Source organism: Lampris incognitus, chromosome 1 (assembly GCF_029633865.1).
Source record: "Lampris incognitus isolate fLamInc1 chromosome 1, fLamInc1.hap2, whole genome shotgun sequence".
Classification (NCBI taxonomy): domain Eukaryota; kingdom Metazoa; phylum Chordata; class Actinopteri; order Lampriformes; family Lampridae; genus Lampris; species Lampris incognitus.
The window spans coordinates 51,014,090-51,031,303 of NC_079211.1; the positions used below are offsets into that span (position 1 = coordinate 51,014,090).

Here is a 17,214-nt window from a genome sequence, read left to right on the forward strand (position 1 = left end):
GTGGAGTACATCACACATGTGAGTCTTGTGGAGCACATCACACATGTGAGTCTAATGGAGTACATCACACACGTGAGTGTTGTGGAATACATCACACACGTGAGTGTTGTGGAATACATCACATACATGAGTGTTGTGGAGTACATCACACATGTGAGTCTTGTGGAGTACATCACACATGTGAGTCTTGTGGAGTACATCACACAAGTGAGTCTTGTGGAGTACATCACACATGTGAGTCTTGTGGAGTACATCACACATGTGAGTCTTGTGGAGTACATCACACATCAGTCTAGTGGAGTAGAGTACATCACACATGTGAGTGTTGTGGAGTACATCACACATGTGAGTCTTGTGGAGCACATCACACATGTCAGTCTAATGGAGTACATCACACACGTGAGTGTTGTGGAATACATCACATACATGAGTGTTGTGGAGTACATCACACATGTGAGTCTTGTGGAGTACATCACACATGTGAGTCTTGTGGAGTACATCACACAAGTGAGTCTTGTGGAGTACATCACACATGTGAGTCTTGTGGAGTACATCACACATGTGAGTCTTGTGGAGTACATCACACATGTCAGTCTAGTGGAGTAGAGTACATCACACATGTGAGTCTTGTGGAGTACATCACACATGTGAGTCTTGTGGAGTACATCACACATGTGAGTCTTGTGGAGTTCATCACACATGTGAGTCTTGTGGAGTACATCACACATGTGAGTCTTGTGGTGTGAAATACATCACACATGTGAGTCGTATGGAGTACATCATATATATATATATATATATATATATATATATATATATATATATGTATACCACACATTACAAGTTTAGACCCAACTTTATTCTTTACATGGAGAGACAACTCAATGCAAATAACTCTTTTTTTCCCAGGGTACTTTTAAAAGACTGCTGTCAGGGTAAAAGAGCACCGTCGACACGACATACAAAGTTCCACTAGCAGCGCAGCGGTAATAAGGCACAGGGGTAAACAGAAGATACCAATCTGTGGTCTCAGCATTACTGAAGCCATAGTCCTCCCTCAGTCCAACTTGTTGACCAGAACTGGCAGAACGAGGCCTTCTTCCTGGGACAAAATATCCGGGAGGCCAAACCCACAAGAGCTTGACAGAGCTTTTCTCCTACAGATTAGAAAACATTTTCCCAGTATTCTTCACTGACGTCAGATAAACAAGTGTTGTAAGACATTTGTTGGCTACGTGCCAGTCAACAAAAAGGTAAGGAACAGCATTTAGGAGCTTTCGGTGGCGGTGTGAAATGTCTGCCCTCTCCTGGTCCAAAATAGAAACCCAACACACCTCACTGGTTATCAGGAACAAGTCACCTTGGCAATTTTTTTGGTAAAAGTTAGAAGTTTACAAGAGACAGAAAAGTAGAAGACAAGTCTGCGGTAACACTTTAGTATGGGGAACATAAAAAAACTTAATTACTAGTGAATTAGTAATGATCAAGATGTCACTTTAGTATGGGGAACATAAAAAAACTTAATTACTAGTGAATTAGTAATGATCAAGATGTCACTTTAGTATGGGGAACATATTCTAAGTAACAAAAACTTAATTTACAGTAATTTAACACTATGAACACTTGTAGTTTTGTGTGTTGTTATGTAAGAACAGACCATATTCATAAAGTGTTAGTAAGGGAGAATAACTCTTCTTGTGGTACTACCACCTTATAAAGTCCATACTAAGCAAAGCATATTGAGATGGTACTACTAATAAGCAATACTTCTGAGGTTATAGAGGGAAAACTCATAGTTAATGGCTTACTGGTTGTATAATAAGGCCATGCAGAATAAGGCATTAATGAGTACGTAATAATGACCAATTAAGAGCCAATATGTTGCTAATTTGCATGCTAATAAGCACCTAATTAATGGTGACTACATTCCCCATACTAAAGTGTTACCAAGTCTGCTGCAAATCCCGTTTCCCTTTTTGATGGCGTCACTTCAGAAGGCGACAGAAATGGATGAGAAGCAAGGCAGGAAAAACCAAAAGGTTAACTGAAAACACGACAGGAATTGTGAGCAAAATCCACAATAGTTTGTTTTTCTTTTTAAAATAAACCTCTTTTTTTCTCCCCAATTGTATCCAGCCAATTACCCTATTTTCCGAGCCATCCCGCTGGCTGCCCCGCCCCCTCTTCCAATCCGGGGAGGGCTGCAGACTACCAGGTGCCTCCTCCGATACATGTGGAGTCGCCAGCCGTTTCTTTTCACCCGACAGTGAGGAGTTTCGCCAGGGGGACGTAGCGTTTGGGAGGATCACGCTATTCCCCCCAGTTCCCCCTCCCACTCGAACAGGCGCCCCGACCGACCAGAGGAGGCGCTAGTGCAGAGACCAGGACACATACCGACACCCGGCTTCTCACCCACAGACACGGCCACTGTGTCTGTAGGGACGCCCGACCAAGCCACAAAAAAACCCCAACAATAGTTAACAAGGCTCTATTAGCTGCATCAGAATCTTCTCCTTCCAGACCTCTGTCAATGAATCAAGTCTATCTCTCTCTATCTGAATGCAGACTAGTACACCCACTTCTGTGTGTTCCCATGCAGGCCACAAGCTCAGAACAACCTCTTAGAGAAGAGTTCTCAAGTCATGGGTGCCAGTGACAAAGACCTTACCTCTTATCCCCACATTCAAACAAACTCGAAGCTCAGAACTCACCGATTTTAATCCACTTGGAACTAACAGGACAGGTTTCAGTATAACCAGACATGGATTCAGCTACTGGTAAAGGTCTGTCACCGCAACGACAAAACTATTTACAAGTATTAATGAACCTTTATTCATTTAGTGTTCCTAAGGAAACATGGAGCTGTTTAGGAGAGATGGCAGGGGAGTTTTTAACTAAATTGTTTGACACAATCTTGGTAAGTGAGAGGATGCCTGAGGAGTGGAGAAGCATACTGGTACCGATTTTCAAGAGCAAGGGCGATGTACAGAACTGTAGCAACTATAGAGGTATAAAGTTGATCAGCCACAGCATGAAGATATGGGAAAGAGTAATAGAAGCTAGGTTAAGAGGAGAGGTGATGATCAGCGAGCAGCAGTATGGTTTCATGCCATGAAAGAGCACCACAGATGAGATGTTTGCTTTGATAATGTTGATGGAGAAGTATAGAGAAGGCCAGAAGGAGTTCCATTGTGTCTTTATAGATTTAAAGGAAGCATACGACAGGGCGCCGAGAGAGGAGGTGTGGTATTGTACAAGGAAGTCGGGAGTTGTAGAGAAGTATGTAGGAGTGGTGCAGGATATGTATGAGGGCAGTGTGACAGTGGTGAGGTGTGTGGTTGGAATGACAGATGGGTTGAAGGTGGAGGTGGGATTACATCAAGGATCGGCTCTGAGCCCTTTCTTGTTTGCTATGGTGATGGACAGGTTGACAGACGAGATCAGGCAGGAGTCTCCATGGACTATGATGTCTGTGGATGACATTGTGATCTGTAGTGAGAGGAGAGCCTGGAGAGGTGGAGGTATGCACTGGAGAGAAGAGGAATGAAAGTCAGTAGGAGCAAGATGGAATACCTATGCGTGAACAAGAGGGAGGACAGTTGAATGGTGAGGATGCAAGGAGTGGAGGTGACGAAGGCGTATGAGTTTAAATACTTCGGGTCAACTGTCCAAAGTAACGGGGAGTGTGGGAGAGAGGTGAAGAAGAGAGTGCAGGCAGGGTGGAGTGGGTGGAGAAGAATGTCAGGAGTGGTTTGTGACAGAAGGATACCAGCAAGAGTTAAAGGGAAGGTTTACAGGATGGTAGTGAGACCAGCTATGTTGTATGGTTTGGAGACAGCGGCACTGACAAAAAGACAGGAGGCGGAGCTGGAGGTGGCAGAGTTGAAGATGATAAGATTTTCACTAGGAGTGATGAAGGAGGACAGGATTAGGAACAAGTATATCAGAGGGACAGCTCAGGTTGGACGGTTTGGAGACAAAACAAGAGAGAGGCAAGATTGAGATGGTTTGGACATGTGTGGAGGAGAGATGCTGGGTATATTGGGAGAAGGATGCTGAATATGGAGCTGCCAGGGAAGAGGAGAAGAGGAAGGCCAAAGAGGAGGTTTATGGATGTGGTGAGGGAGGACATGCAGGTGGCTGGTGTGACAGAGGAAGATGCAGAAGACAGAAAGAGATGGAAATGGATGATCCGCTGTGGCGCCCCCTAGCGGGAGCAGCCAGAAATAGTAGTAGTAGTAGATTCATTTAGTGTTCCTGAAAAAGCTGAAGACTAATATCCTCAGACAAGTGATGCCAGACACAACAAACCCAACCCCTTGGCATCCTTGAGCTTTGCCCACCTTCCTAAATAAAGCATTTGTCTCTATAGCAATGAATGGGAATATATCTGGAATATATCTTTGAAATGGAAGAACATAGAACATTTTGGTGCCAATTTGAAGTAAAATGAACCAATGCTGAAAAATGTGTAGCCTTACAAAAAATGTTGTCTAAGAACTTGTCCAAAAATGTATTGTGTCATCTATGGACCGTTGCCCACTTTTCCTGAAAGTATACTGTCATTTGCTGCAGCCATTTTTCTGTAAAGTTTGTGACAGGCAAACAGGCAGATGTACCAAAAACAATTTGTTTCAGGGCATCGTAACAGTAACAGAACTGGTAACAGAATACTTTGAGTGCATCTGATATGGATATGTTGTTCAATACTGAAGTCTGACTGTGGGAGAGAAACACAACCATATTTAGGGAGGTTTAGGGGCTAGGCTCGACACATCCAACAGTTTTATTTTCTGTTCTTGGGTACACACAGTGTACTTCTCTTCCGTGAGATTGACCACAGCTGAGAAATGCTTAAGATATGAGGAGGAGGGGGTCTGGCCTGGGTCCGTGGATCCAGTCCATCTGACAGGTTTGGAGGGCCAATGTGGTCTTCATCTCTCTCAGAGCGTGGGTTGAGGAGGAGGGGTGGGGGGGTTGGACGGGGGCTGGGTATTGCTGTTGAGCCTCTTCCTAGCTTTAAGGGGGCCAATTCTTCCCGGCAGCTGCCCCCTCACACGCCTCCTCTTGGGCTTACAGGGCCGTCTCTTCTTCTCCTTGCTCTCTGCAGGCTGGAATCGGTCACTCAGGGTGTCCGACGACTCGTCGATGTATGCCAGATTCTCCCCAAAGAAATCCAAGAGCTGGCAGCCTGGGGATGAGGCTAATGGCAAGGGAGGGGAGGGCTGCGGGGAAGGCACGTGGGCAGGGGCAGGAGAGGAGGAGGAAGAGGAGGGTGGGAGAAAGATGGTGGAAGGTGTGCATCCGCTCTCGCCACCCACCAGAAACACAGCAACCTCTGCCAGCTGGATCTGTATGTCTCCCCCTGGCACAGTGAGGGCGTCTACATTTCCTTGAGGCTCTACGCAACTTTGAAAGCCTTGCTCCACATCACTGATGGTCTGGCAGGGCTGGAAACTGTGAAGTTCTGAGAAGGACGAGGTGGAGGACAAGGCGTGTGACCTGGAGCCAAATGGAGACTCGGATCCAGAGAAGGAGTCTCCGTGCAGGACCCTCTCTGGCGAGTCCAGCTCAGAGGCAGAGTGGGTCACTGGGAGGGAGAGTGAGCGGGTGAACGACCTGATCTCCAAGTGTGTCCCAGCCCTCGGCACCACCACCTTTCCACCACATTTACCCCGGGCCCTGACCTCAGACGCCACGTCCGGCTCATTGCGTGAGTAGACCTTCAGTTGGCTCGTGGAGCGAGAAAGGCCGGCCCAGCGGTTGGGCAGGTATCCATTCTCAGATCCCCCCCGGACCCAGTATCCCAATGTCCCCTGGGCTCCACGGCGGACGCGGCGGCGCTCACTGCGTTTCCAGCGTCGGCGTTGCAGAAGGAAGGGGTCGTTAAACTCCAGAGGGTTGGGGATGCGGAAGTCCATAGACATGTTCTGTGTCCAGTCTGTGGCATGAGCTCTCAGCTCCTCCATCTGGGAGGGAGAAGAAGGAAAAGACAGGTGGAGTACAGAAACAGAAGAAAAGAGACTAAAAAAGAGCAATGAGGTATCAAAGCAGTGAAGATGAAGGTGGAAACAAGATGTTGCTGGACGTTCCCAAACTGTGTGGGACAGCGCTATCTCTCACCTCAGCGCGAGTCCTCTTAGACAGCACTCTCAGCCAGTTGCCTATCATGGTGAGGATGGAGGCGAAGTAGGCCAAGCCAAATACGATCCACAACCACACCAGGGGCTTGAAGAGCAAGTCGCCCTCACGACCGCTGCCTGGGCACACAGTAGAGAGAAAGTCTGATGCTTGAACTTGCCTTTTTTTGCTTACCCTGCTCTATTGAGAGGTCAGAGGTCAGGGTAGGGCTGCAGAGATGCAACCTCCAGAGTCTAGAAAGTTTTCACTATTGTTTTGCTCAAGGATACACCAGCAGGGTGGATATATGCTAACCTGGGGCTTGAATTTGCTTCATCTAGCTAGAAGATGGTCTCACTGAGCGCTCGTAAGCTGTAAACTACCCTTACTGTGTGAAACAAGGCATGGAACGGACCGTTTGTTGTTTAAAGTAGCTTTACACAAACAAGGGGGTTAACTTCTATTTTATTTGATTTTGAGATACTCTATTGATCCCCGTAGGGAAATTATGCTCTGCATTTAACCCATCCTTGCTATGTAGCTAGGAGCAGTGGGCAGCTGCTATGCAGCGCCCGAGGACCAACCCCAGTTCGCCCTGCCATGCCTCGGTCAGGGGCACAGACAGGAGCATTAACCCCAACATGCATGTCTTTTTGATGGCGGGGGAACCCGGAGAAAACCCACCGCAGACACGGGGAGAACATGCTAACTCCACACAGAGGATGACCTGAGATGACCCCCATGGTTGGACAACCCCGGGGTTCAAACCCAGGACCTTCTTGCTGAGGCGACAGTGCTAAGCACTCCACCACCAACTCAGTGTGACGCTGAGATAAAAAGCACAAGAGAAATGACACGATATTGGAAAGGAGGGAGACTTTGACACATTTATAGGACAGCAGGAATATAGGAATCTTTTGTGTGTCTGTGTGTGTCTCTCCACACCTGGCACATAGTCTCCAAAGCCGACGGTGGTGAGGGTGATCACCACGAAGTACAGCGCCTCCAGAAAAGACCACTCCTCTACTTCGTGGAACACTACTGCGGGCACGGCGAGAAAGATCAGGCAACCAATCAGGATGGAGAGAACCGCTGAGATCACACGTACGATGGTGGGGCTGACCTTACGTTTCTAAGACAGAAAAAAAAACGAAACAAAAGAGGAAGAAGGTATGATTCATAAGAGTTTTAATGTTAAGAATATCCATGTTTTATAGAACAAAATATTAATAGTACAAAAATAAAGTGACAGAGGGATCACGAGAGGCTCTACTGAACATCTACTTGACAAAAAATAAATATAAGATATATCTGAAATGACACATTTATTTAAGTAGATTTGCACCAAGACTTTTGGCATTTTCAATACTCCATATCCTGGTAGCACTAAAATGCAGTTCCACTTCATATCTGTGTGAGGTAAGCGTACCCTCCAACACTAACAATCCAGACGGAGTTTGGACAAATTATCTGCTTAAAAAAATCAATTAAAAAAAATCAATCCCCCCTCCCCCGGTATAATAATTCTGATCTCTTCCGTACTGCCCAATGAAATCGTACTGAATTCTCATGTGGTACTTTCACTGCATCATTAAGACATGTTGCAAAGGTCAGGTATGGGCTGCATACAGGTAAAGCCGTGAGGACACAGAGAAAGCAGACAGTCGATATCCAACTGAGGTGTTGTGTTCATGGCCAAGACAGACCATTCTCACCAGGAAGAGGGTCTCAATCTTAGCCACGGCTCTCCTCAACACCGTACCCATGTGGTCCCCCACCCCGGCAAGCAGTATGCCAAACATGGGGATGCCAACCAGGGCATAGCACACGCAAAACAGCTGGCCGATCTTAGTCCGAGGAGAAAGGTTCCCAAAACCTGTTGTGGGGCCGGAAAACACCACAAAGATTAACAGCCATTTGACGAACTAACTTGGATGCAGTTAAAGAGATTAAAGAGTGTGTGTGGGCAGCTGTGGTGTAGCATCCGGGGACCAACTCCAGTTCTTCTTTCCATTGCCTTGGTCAGGGACACAGGCAGGAGTATTAACCCTAACATGCACGTCTTTTTGATGGTGGGAGGAAACCGGAGCACCCGGAGGAAACCCACACAGACACGGGGAGAACATGCAAACTCCACACAGAAAGGACCTGGGACGGCCTGGGGTTCGAAACCAGGACCTTCTTGCTGTGAGGCAACAGTGCTAGCCACTGGGCCACCGTGCCACTAACACGTTTAAAGAGCAAATTCCTTGTGTTTTTCAGTGCTTGAGATGAGATACATGAAAAAGTCTATGGCTCAGCCATGAGTGCCGATTCCATGGCTATGAAGCTGCGAAGGAACAATCCTTCTGATTTTTGGAAAGAAGTGGGTTCTTAACAACTGTAAAACATCTCTACTATGGAATCTCTGGAACAGACAATACTGCCGAGTTATGGCGGCACCATTATAGTACCTTATTCAACCGTGTCCAAAGTGACTTGTATAGGCGGACTATATTGAGAGTAAAAACTGAATGGTGATTATGACACATGAGGTGTACCAAGCCATAAACAAGCTGTCTGATAACAACGCAAGTGGTCTAGACCATCTGCTGAACACCGTAGATATGACAGTCCAAGGATAGCTCCTCTCCTTGCTATGTGTCTTACTGGCTTTATGGTTCACGGCTTGTTACCAGACTCAATGTTGTCTGTTCTGTTAGTGCCAGTCAATAAGGACAAAGCTGTAAAAGTATGCAGCCTAGAGAACTACAGGCCTATAGCTCTGCATAGCCAGCATACTGTCACAAGGCCTCAAAAGAATTCTGCTGGATAGAGTGCATGAGTTTATCAACTCCACAGATAACCAGTTTGATTTTAAAGCTAAACGTGACACTCAGGGGTGGCATGGTGGCCCAGTGGCTAGCACTGCTGCCTCACAGCAAGAAGGTCCTGGGTTCGAACCCCAGGCCGTCTCAGGTCCTTTCTGTGTGTTTACATGTTCTCCCCCGGGGTGCTCCGGTTTCCTCCCACCATCAGAAAGACATGTATGTTAGGGTTAATACTCCTGCCTGTGCCGCTGAGCAAGGCAATGGAAAAAAGAACTGGAGTTGGTCCCCAAGCGCTGAAGCTGCCCACTGCTCCTATACAATAGGATGGGTTACATGCAGAGAACACACTCATTGTAACCGAACAACTGTACAATGACAAAATAAGGTGTCTTTTTCTTCTTTCAACTTATGTACGTATATATGGCTTACAGGAAACTGTAAACAAATATAGAGGTCAAAACTCATCAGTTCTTATGTGTTTTATTGATGCTTCCAAAGCGTTTGATCGTGTTAATCATAGAAAGTTGTTTGTTAAATTGAGTCAAAGAGGGGTGCCCAAATACCCTGTGAGAATTCTGGTTTACTGGTACACCCACCAGACAATACAAGTAAAATGGGGCAATAGTGTCTCAGCCCCATTTGGGGTTAGCGGTGGTGCCAGACAAGGGGGAACTCTGTCCCCAGTTCTCCTTAACCTATATATTAATGATCTAGCAAAGCAATTGAAAGCCTGTAACACTGGGTGTACGACTGGTAATTCTCGAGTGAACCATGTAATGTATGGCGATGATCTTGTGGTCCTTAAGCGGTGTGACGCATGATATCAAAACAATGCTAGTAACAGTGTTGTTCTGTTCTGTAGGACCAAAGAGGAGGAATGTCTAAGATGTCCCGACTTCAAATTGTCTGATAATAATCTTGGTGTCTGTAATAAGGTAAAATATCTTGGACCTTTTATTACAGAACAAATGACAGATGATGATGATGATGATGATATTTCCAGGCAATGCCGCATGATGTACGCACAAGCAAAACATTCTCTCACGCAAGTTTAATATGTCTACAGATGGAGAGATGATGTCTCTGTTCAGAGCATATTGTACACCACTCTGTACTGCACACTTGTGGTCAAACTACAAAAAAGCAAGCTTACAGAGGCTTCGAGTAGCTTAAAATGATGCCATGAGAATACTACTCAAGAGACCTAGATGGTGTAGTGCAAGTGAAATGTTTGTGGCTGTAGGAGTCAGTACTTTCCAAACTGTTCTAAGAAATCTTATAAATCCTATCTTGTGTAAGTGTATTTGCTGGCCTAATGGCTCTGTAAATGAAATCATCTTGGTTTTATCAAACTTAAGGTTTAGTACTACACACTACCAACCCCAGCTGTGGAGTCATTGGTACAGTTGCCTCCTTGTAAGACATTAACATATATTTCTTCTTTCCTAAAACATGATCTTTTATGGTGCCTTTTTATGAACTATGTCTTGTCTTTTATCTAGACCCTGAGTCTGAAATAAAGCTTGGATGAATGAATGCCCATTGTTGATTTCTTTTCCTGGGATATGGGTAGAGTTTTTGGCATGCGCTGGTACACACTGCAATCAAGTCAAGTTTGGGCGGCTTTGGGAGCAAAAGCTTAAACAAACATAATGTGGGTCCAGAAAGTCTCATTGTCTACAAAGCGGCGCCAAGTTCTGACATCAGAGATTAGAAACTCAGTCCTCTGGTTCCAAACTTCAACAAACAACTTTTTCATATTTATGCAACTAATGGACCACATTAACAAAAAGGGAAAGAGGATTTCCTTTTAAAAGAAGTGTTCAGTCCTCCAACAAGTGAGCAAGGAAATCAATTAGGTTAATCAAGTAATTCAATTTAACAACCTATTTAACTTCTTTAAGAAAAAAAAAGAAGCAAAGAAAACACTCAAAAAATGAACTGCAATCCATCTGGAAAGTCAAGCCTGCAAGCTGAGCCCTACTGACCGATGGTGGTTATGATGGTGCCGCAGAAGAAGAAGGCAGAGGCCAGGTCCCAGTGGCTGGTGAAGTTGGTGGAGTTGCTTGCAACATCCAGGCCTGCCTCCACTGCAGACACCACCCCCTGCAGGGACAGGACCACACTGTTTAAGGACCACGTGGGTGTGCTTTAACCTATCGGCAGAACATACAGAAAGTGCAGGCTGCGGGCTGCAACTTAATGACTGACCAGACATGCGGGGAACACCAACAGCCTCCAAGGGCAAGGGTCCACATGTCGATAAATCAGTTGATCAATCTACTTTATTATCCATTTCTGGAAATTTGTCTTTGGCCTCACCGTGGTTGCATTAAAAATAACAGTCAACAAAGACATTGGATATAAACACAGTACAAGACACAAAGACTGCACAAGACACAACATAACAAAACAGAGCGTCAAATACAACGATCAGAGAGCAAAATGAGGTAGGAATAAAAAAGTTAAGGATTTGTCAGCGACATTGCATGTGAGATGAAAGAGTTCTTAAAAATGTTCTCCCTCGCCCTGCGTGTCCTATAATACCTCCCAGAAGAGAGCTTGTCAAATTCAACGAACAGGGAATGTGAAAAGTCCCTCAGAATTTGCTGGGCTTCCTGCCTGTTACACAGCACATAGATTTCTGTCTAGAAGTCTATCTAGTATTTAAGAAGGCGTCTCCGTGGTTCCCCTACGATCTTGCCAGCCATACTCATGATTTCTCCTGCTCTTTGCCCCCAAGAATGTTCAAGTAAGCTGAAGATAAATATTCAATTTAGCTGTAGATTTTCTGACCATTAAATACACATACTATGGCCACCATCCCACAATTGTAGTTGTGCATCATCCTGTTTCAGTATCACTTGATGAACCCATCTGGTACTCCTAGTGGGATAAACCAGGTGTAACGATGATGGTGATTCATGTTAAGTGCCGTGTGGGCTGTAAAAAATACATAAGAAACCCCTTTTTGAAGTGTCTGCTGGCCCCTGCTGCATATTTCTCAGTATTGTTTGGGAATTACAGCTCTCCAAACCTCTCCTTGGTTTTGCATTTTGGTGGCAGGGACATCTAAAAATGTCACAGACAAGGTCATGCCTTGAAAGCGCCTGCAAATCAGTGAGAACAGGTGCATCTGTGAATGTGGGGGGCAAGTAAGAACAGAAAAATTGAAGATGCAGGTCTCTGTGTTCTTTCGCATGTAGTTTTTACTGGTGCATGTATGCATACGTAGTTTTATATCTATGAGCACCCAATGTGCACATTCCTTTCATTACCTGGATGAGGTCATTGAAGCCCTGCTCACTGACACACGAGTGGTTGTGGACAAAGGTGCTCTTTATGCGGCTCAGCTTCTCATATGCCCATCTCTCTTGGTGGGCCTCCAGGTTGCGGAAAACAAGCGCTCCCACCGCCAGGTACAGCATGACCCCCACCAGCAAGGCAAACAGGGTGGGGCACCGCATTTTCTCCCTGATGCCCCCCTTCCGGGGTAAGGAGTCAAAGGTCGACGGCCAGGGTGTGTTACGGCTCAACAGTCAGGATGCAGGGGGAGCGAAAGCTGTCAACAAACAGGAAGCTCCATTAGAGGCGAAGGAGTGAGGCTTTACAAATGCATCCACAAACAACAGAAACAGAGGGAGTTGTTAGATAGCCGACAGCCATAAACAGCCTTTTCCGTAAGTGCCAAAGGTTCAATTGCATAAAAGAAAATGCATAAAAGGGTCACTGACAGGAAGAGAATTAGAAGAGCTGGAAAATGTTATAAACTGCATTCAGCTTTCCAAGGAACCCTCACTTCGGTGGTTGAAGGGAAAGAGCATGAGCACTGAGTTACCAGGGTTAAGGGTTCGGTAACTACTGGGATGACCCATGCTAAAAAAAAAAGAAGAAGTTTGAATTCATGGTACTGTGAGGTGCTTAGGACCAATGTGTCAACAAACTGCTGTTTTCCGCTTACGGGAGAACATGTCATAACACAGAGGTTCGTTTGGATACCTTTAAGGCCGTGACGTCCAGATGTCATCCCATTTTAAAGCTCCGCAAGGGAGGAAGTTGGAACTTCCCTCTTGACCTCTTTTTTTCCCCTCACCAACTACTTCACCTGGAGGTAGGGGATTCCTTTCCTTACTCTCCCTTCCAGGACCAGCAGTTGACTGCCTCTCGTCCCTCTTATTCCACCTTAAATCGAGAAGGTTTGTTGACATGTCAAGGTTTTCATTCTTACATGGCCAGAGCATAGGTTCATGCATTACCAGTGCATGGCGACTAGATCAAATGAGTAAAGAAATGCCTACAGATGAGGGGTGGGGTACGACGGAAGTAGTGGGCAAGCTGACCCATTTATATTTTGGCAACCCACCCAAATTCTATCATGTGACACCAATTAAGGAAGAGCGCTTTAATAAGGCACAACGGAAGAGCGGTAATCACATTTTTACCCCAAAAACAGCTTCACTTCTAAAGGTGATTTTTATTTTAACATCAGATCCAAAAAAAAAAATTGAGCAAGGTTGAAATGATCATAACTGTTGGTGTATGGCCAAGGTTTTATATTGTAGTAATATGTGAAGTAAGCAACATGAGAAATAATTACAGCAAGGTTAGCTCTGAATCACTGTGTTGGACTTTCCCCCCAAAACGGAGGTCATGGGATAAAATGAGCCAAAAAAAACAAAAAACAAAAACAGGGTAGGTTGAGCAACTCCACCATTAAGGTATTGAAGTTAAGCGGATCTTGTGTTCAGTACTAATATTTTCAGGAATCACTGCACTATTGTACATATATTTTGTGTTTTTGATATGACAGAATGACCATATTGCCAGAAAAATATAGTCATCCCAGGAAGAACTTGGAGAGAGCAGCATTAGCTTAGCATTAGATTTCACTTGGCTAGGAGAGCTGGTGCTGGATCGGCTGAGAGAACTTGGCCTGCTGCGTCCTGTGGGCTCGAGGAGGAGGCAAGCGGGGCAGGCTATGCTAACTGCTAGCCCACGGCCCTGTCTGAGAGGAAACTCCAAGGTGTACGGCGGCGGCCTCGCCTAGCGTTGACTGTGCAGTGTTTTTGTCTGCGTATGCGTTTGTGTAGTTGTGTGGAGTGCGGGGGGGGGGGTGTTGAAGGTATCTGGCTGGACAGCTAGCGTTGTATCGGCTGAGGGAGCCTGGTCTGCTACATCTGATGGGCCCAAGGACCCTGCCTGGAGCTGCGCCTGAAGAGGAAACGCTGAGGGCGGTCTGACAGGATGCGGAAGCGGGGCAGGCTAAGCTAACTGCTAGCCCATGCAGACCGGCAGTGCGACAGTCATCCTGGCTGGCGTTCGTTCTCTGGACGGTGGAGTTTTTTGCACTGTGTTGTACAGGGTGGACTGTGTTGTTGGCTGTTTTTGCTTTGTTCTCTCTGTTTTTGGTGTTGTTGTTTTTGAAGGTTTTTGGACATGTGGTTTTGTCTTCAGCGTTGCACTGCATTGCAATGGGGAAAACGGAATTTCATTTCTTTTGTGTATGTACTAGTACATAAGACGAAATGACATAAATTGTTCCTGATTCCTGATTCTAGGTGAGGCTTAATCGGTTCAAGTGTTATATTGTTTGGTGTTTGAGTGTAAAATTACCAACAATTTGAATTGAATCACTTTTTCACAGCGCCTTAAAGGATGAAAAACGTTTCACCAATTTTAAACATTAAGATGTCCTGTGATGCGTATATGAATAAGCCAGTGTTGTAGTCGAGTCACTAAACCTTGAGTCCGAGTCGAGTCTCAAGTCCCCAGTGTTTGAGTCTGAGTCCGAGTCACCAAAGAAGAGTCCGAGTCGAGTCCGAGTCAAGTCCCCATTACCTGAGTCCGAGTTTGAGTCATCAAGGTTGAGTCTGAGTCGAGTTCCAAGATGGGCTCCAGTGCTCCACTCTGGCACCGTTAAAAAGCTGACATACAAATAAAAATGGTCTACATGAAACACTACATTTGTGACACAATAGCCAAACAAAAAACTAACAAAAACAAAAAAAACAGTCTTTATCAATTAACAAATCCAAGTCCTCATCTCCAACTTCCGAGTCCGAATGCAGTCAATGCTCAAGTCCAAGTCCGAGTCATCAGTGCTCACGTCCAAGTCGAGTCACGAGTCCTGATTCAGGACTCGAGTCCGAGTCCTGGACTCGAGTACTGCAACACTGGAATAAGCATGTTTTGAAACAGAGAACGTTTTGTTGCAATCTGATTTCCTCCAAAATCAGTTGATTATTTGTGATTATGTACCGTATGTACCTTTACCTTAGGGCACGCTGACCACTTTCCAGTTCTTCTTTTTTAAGAAGTAAGGTTGTCATGTCCGATTTTCGTAGATGCATCTTCACCCTTTAAACTGAGCGTAAACTCTCTGAAACCTAGGAAAACGTATGTTTCAAAACGTTCTTTATCGAGAGTTCGCTTGAAGTAAAAACTGGCTCGTCTTACCCTGCTTTCCCCTATACGGGCTGGACATGTATATTATATGAACATTAGGACCGCTTTGACCCTTACACGATCCACGTCTCTTTATCCTTCTCTCTCTCTTTCTCCTTCATTTGTTGCAAAGTGTAAGAGGAGTGCTCACATTAAAAGAAGTATGTCATAATAAAACCAGGGAGCTACTGAAGGATACCAGACTCCCTGGATAGCAACCAGTCCCGCCAGGGACCTCAAAAATGATTAGCTTCTGCCAAGTGTCCCCACATATGCCTTGATGTTAATCTAATATATCTATCACTTATCTTCATCTGCTTTAAATGTCCCCCCTGCATGGCATCTACCTCTGCGGTAGACATATACATCATGTAGTCCGAAGAGCGGTGGCCTGACTCCAGCCAATCAGGAAGAAGATTTAGAAGCTTCTGCTATTGGCCGGTTTGCCCCCCGTGCGCCACAAGAAACTTGACAGTGTTCTGAGACTTCCCAGAGTCTGGCTGACTGTTAACATTCTGGCCTAATGGACCGGTGGCTTCGGCTTGCGTGGACGGTGTCCCTCTTTATTCCCGGCTGCTACGGTGTAAGATATTATTAGTTATCGTTGTCTAAACCTTCCCTTGCATATTTTGATATTTTGCTAAGATATGAGTGAGGGGACCAAAAAAACCCCCAAAAAAAACAAAAAACCGGGGCTTTAGTTCATGTGCTGCGAGCTAATCTCCAATCTAAACAGTCTGACAGGTGGGTTAATAAATCATAAGGTTTTCAAAGAACCGTCGTTGGAAAGGAAGCGGAAAACTTGACAAGGATAAAAGCGACATTACCCATAACTTCTAACAAGACTGGACAAACTGAAATCTGACATTCCACTCATATTCATCTACCCCCGTGCAAAATGACAACGTTGCATGTCCGTTTGGGAATAAGTAACACATTTCTTTCTCTTTTGTGTGGGTGATGGAATTGCAAGAAGTTCACAGCAGCTTCCAGCAAATTCCTCATGTGCTCAGGCACACTTGGCCAATAAAATTGACCCCGACTCTTCTTTCAAATCTGTGATTTCACTCCGATGTGTGGCTGTGATAGCGGCATGAAAGTTGTGATCAACTCGTGTCCTTGGTCATCCAGTCACGCGTCATTTGGGAGGCACCGTCTTTGCTGGTGTGATAGCACGGATACCAAAAACTACTCTCTGGTTTCATGCTCCCGTATTGAAATATTACAAGGAGCAGAGAGTTGATTGACTTGACTGGCGTTGTACTTTTCAAAGTACTAACTTAAGGCCTTGGACAGCTTCCCTGGTAATTTGCAGTATCAAAAAAATTGATATTTGGGGGGGAGAAATTGAAAACTAAAGGGCTTGGGAACCACATGCGTTTTGTGCACCACATAGTGACTGTGAAGATCCACATTATAGATCATTTCAATCTAGGCGTAATAAGTGGAAGGCAAAAGGGCCATTTAATTCACCAAACAACTACTGTGCACAAGTGAAAATCAGTCCACAATGAAGCAAATTTCACAGCTCCCAGGTAAACCCAGCAAAAGAAATACATGACTTTTATTTCTTACCTTCAGCTCGGAGAGTTGCTACTATCCGAAAGACCGTCCCGTGCACTTCACCGAGGAGCAATATGCCTGTCTCCGTCTGCTGCTCGGAAGGTGTTTCCCCATGCTTTAGGACCCTACATCACTCTGACAGGGGACAGGAGGTTGTAGGAGGGGTAGGAGAAAAGGGACAAGGCAGAGGCGTGTGCATGTGTGTGTGTCTGCGTGCGTGCACGTAGGGCCCCCTAACAGCACGGTGGCTATGACAAAGTGCAGTCACTACAGAGGA

The 17,214-nt window shown here is 45.5% G+C and overlaps 1 protein-coding gene across 1 annotated transcript; it reads right to left on the minus strand.

Annotated features, from left to right (window-relative positions):
• Positions 1-4,943: 4,943 nt before the first annotated feature.
• On the minus strand, positions 4,944-13,066 carry kcnk4a (potassium channel, subfamily K, member 4a). The gene is made up of 7 exons (XM_056277847.1): positions 12,930-13,066; positions 12,209-12,492; positions 10,919-11,036; positions 7,836-7,996; positions 7,026-7,252; positions 6,124-6,235; positions 4,944-5,969 (listed from the first exon to the last, which is right to left on the minus strand). Exons 2-7 carry the CDS (start codon positions 12,395-12,397, stop codon positions 4,944-4,946), a joined length of 1,833 nt encoding a protein of 610 aa, XP_056133822.1. The 5' UTR covers positions 12,398-12,492; positions 12,930-13,066.
• Positions 13,067-17,214: the final 4,148 nt, after the last annotated feature.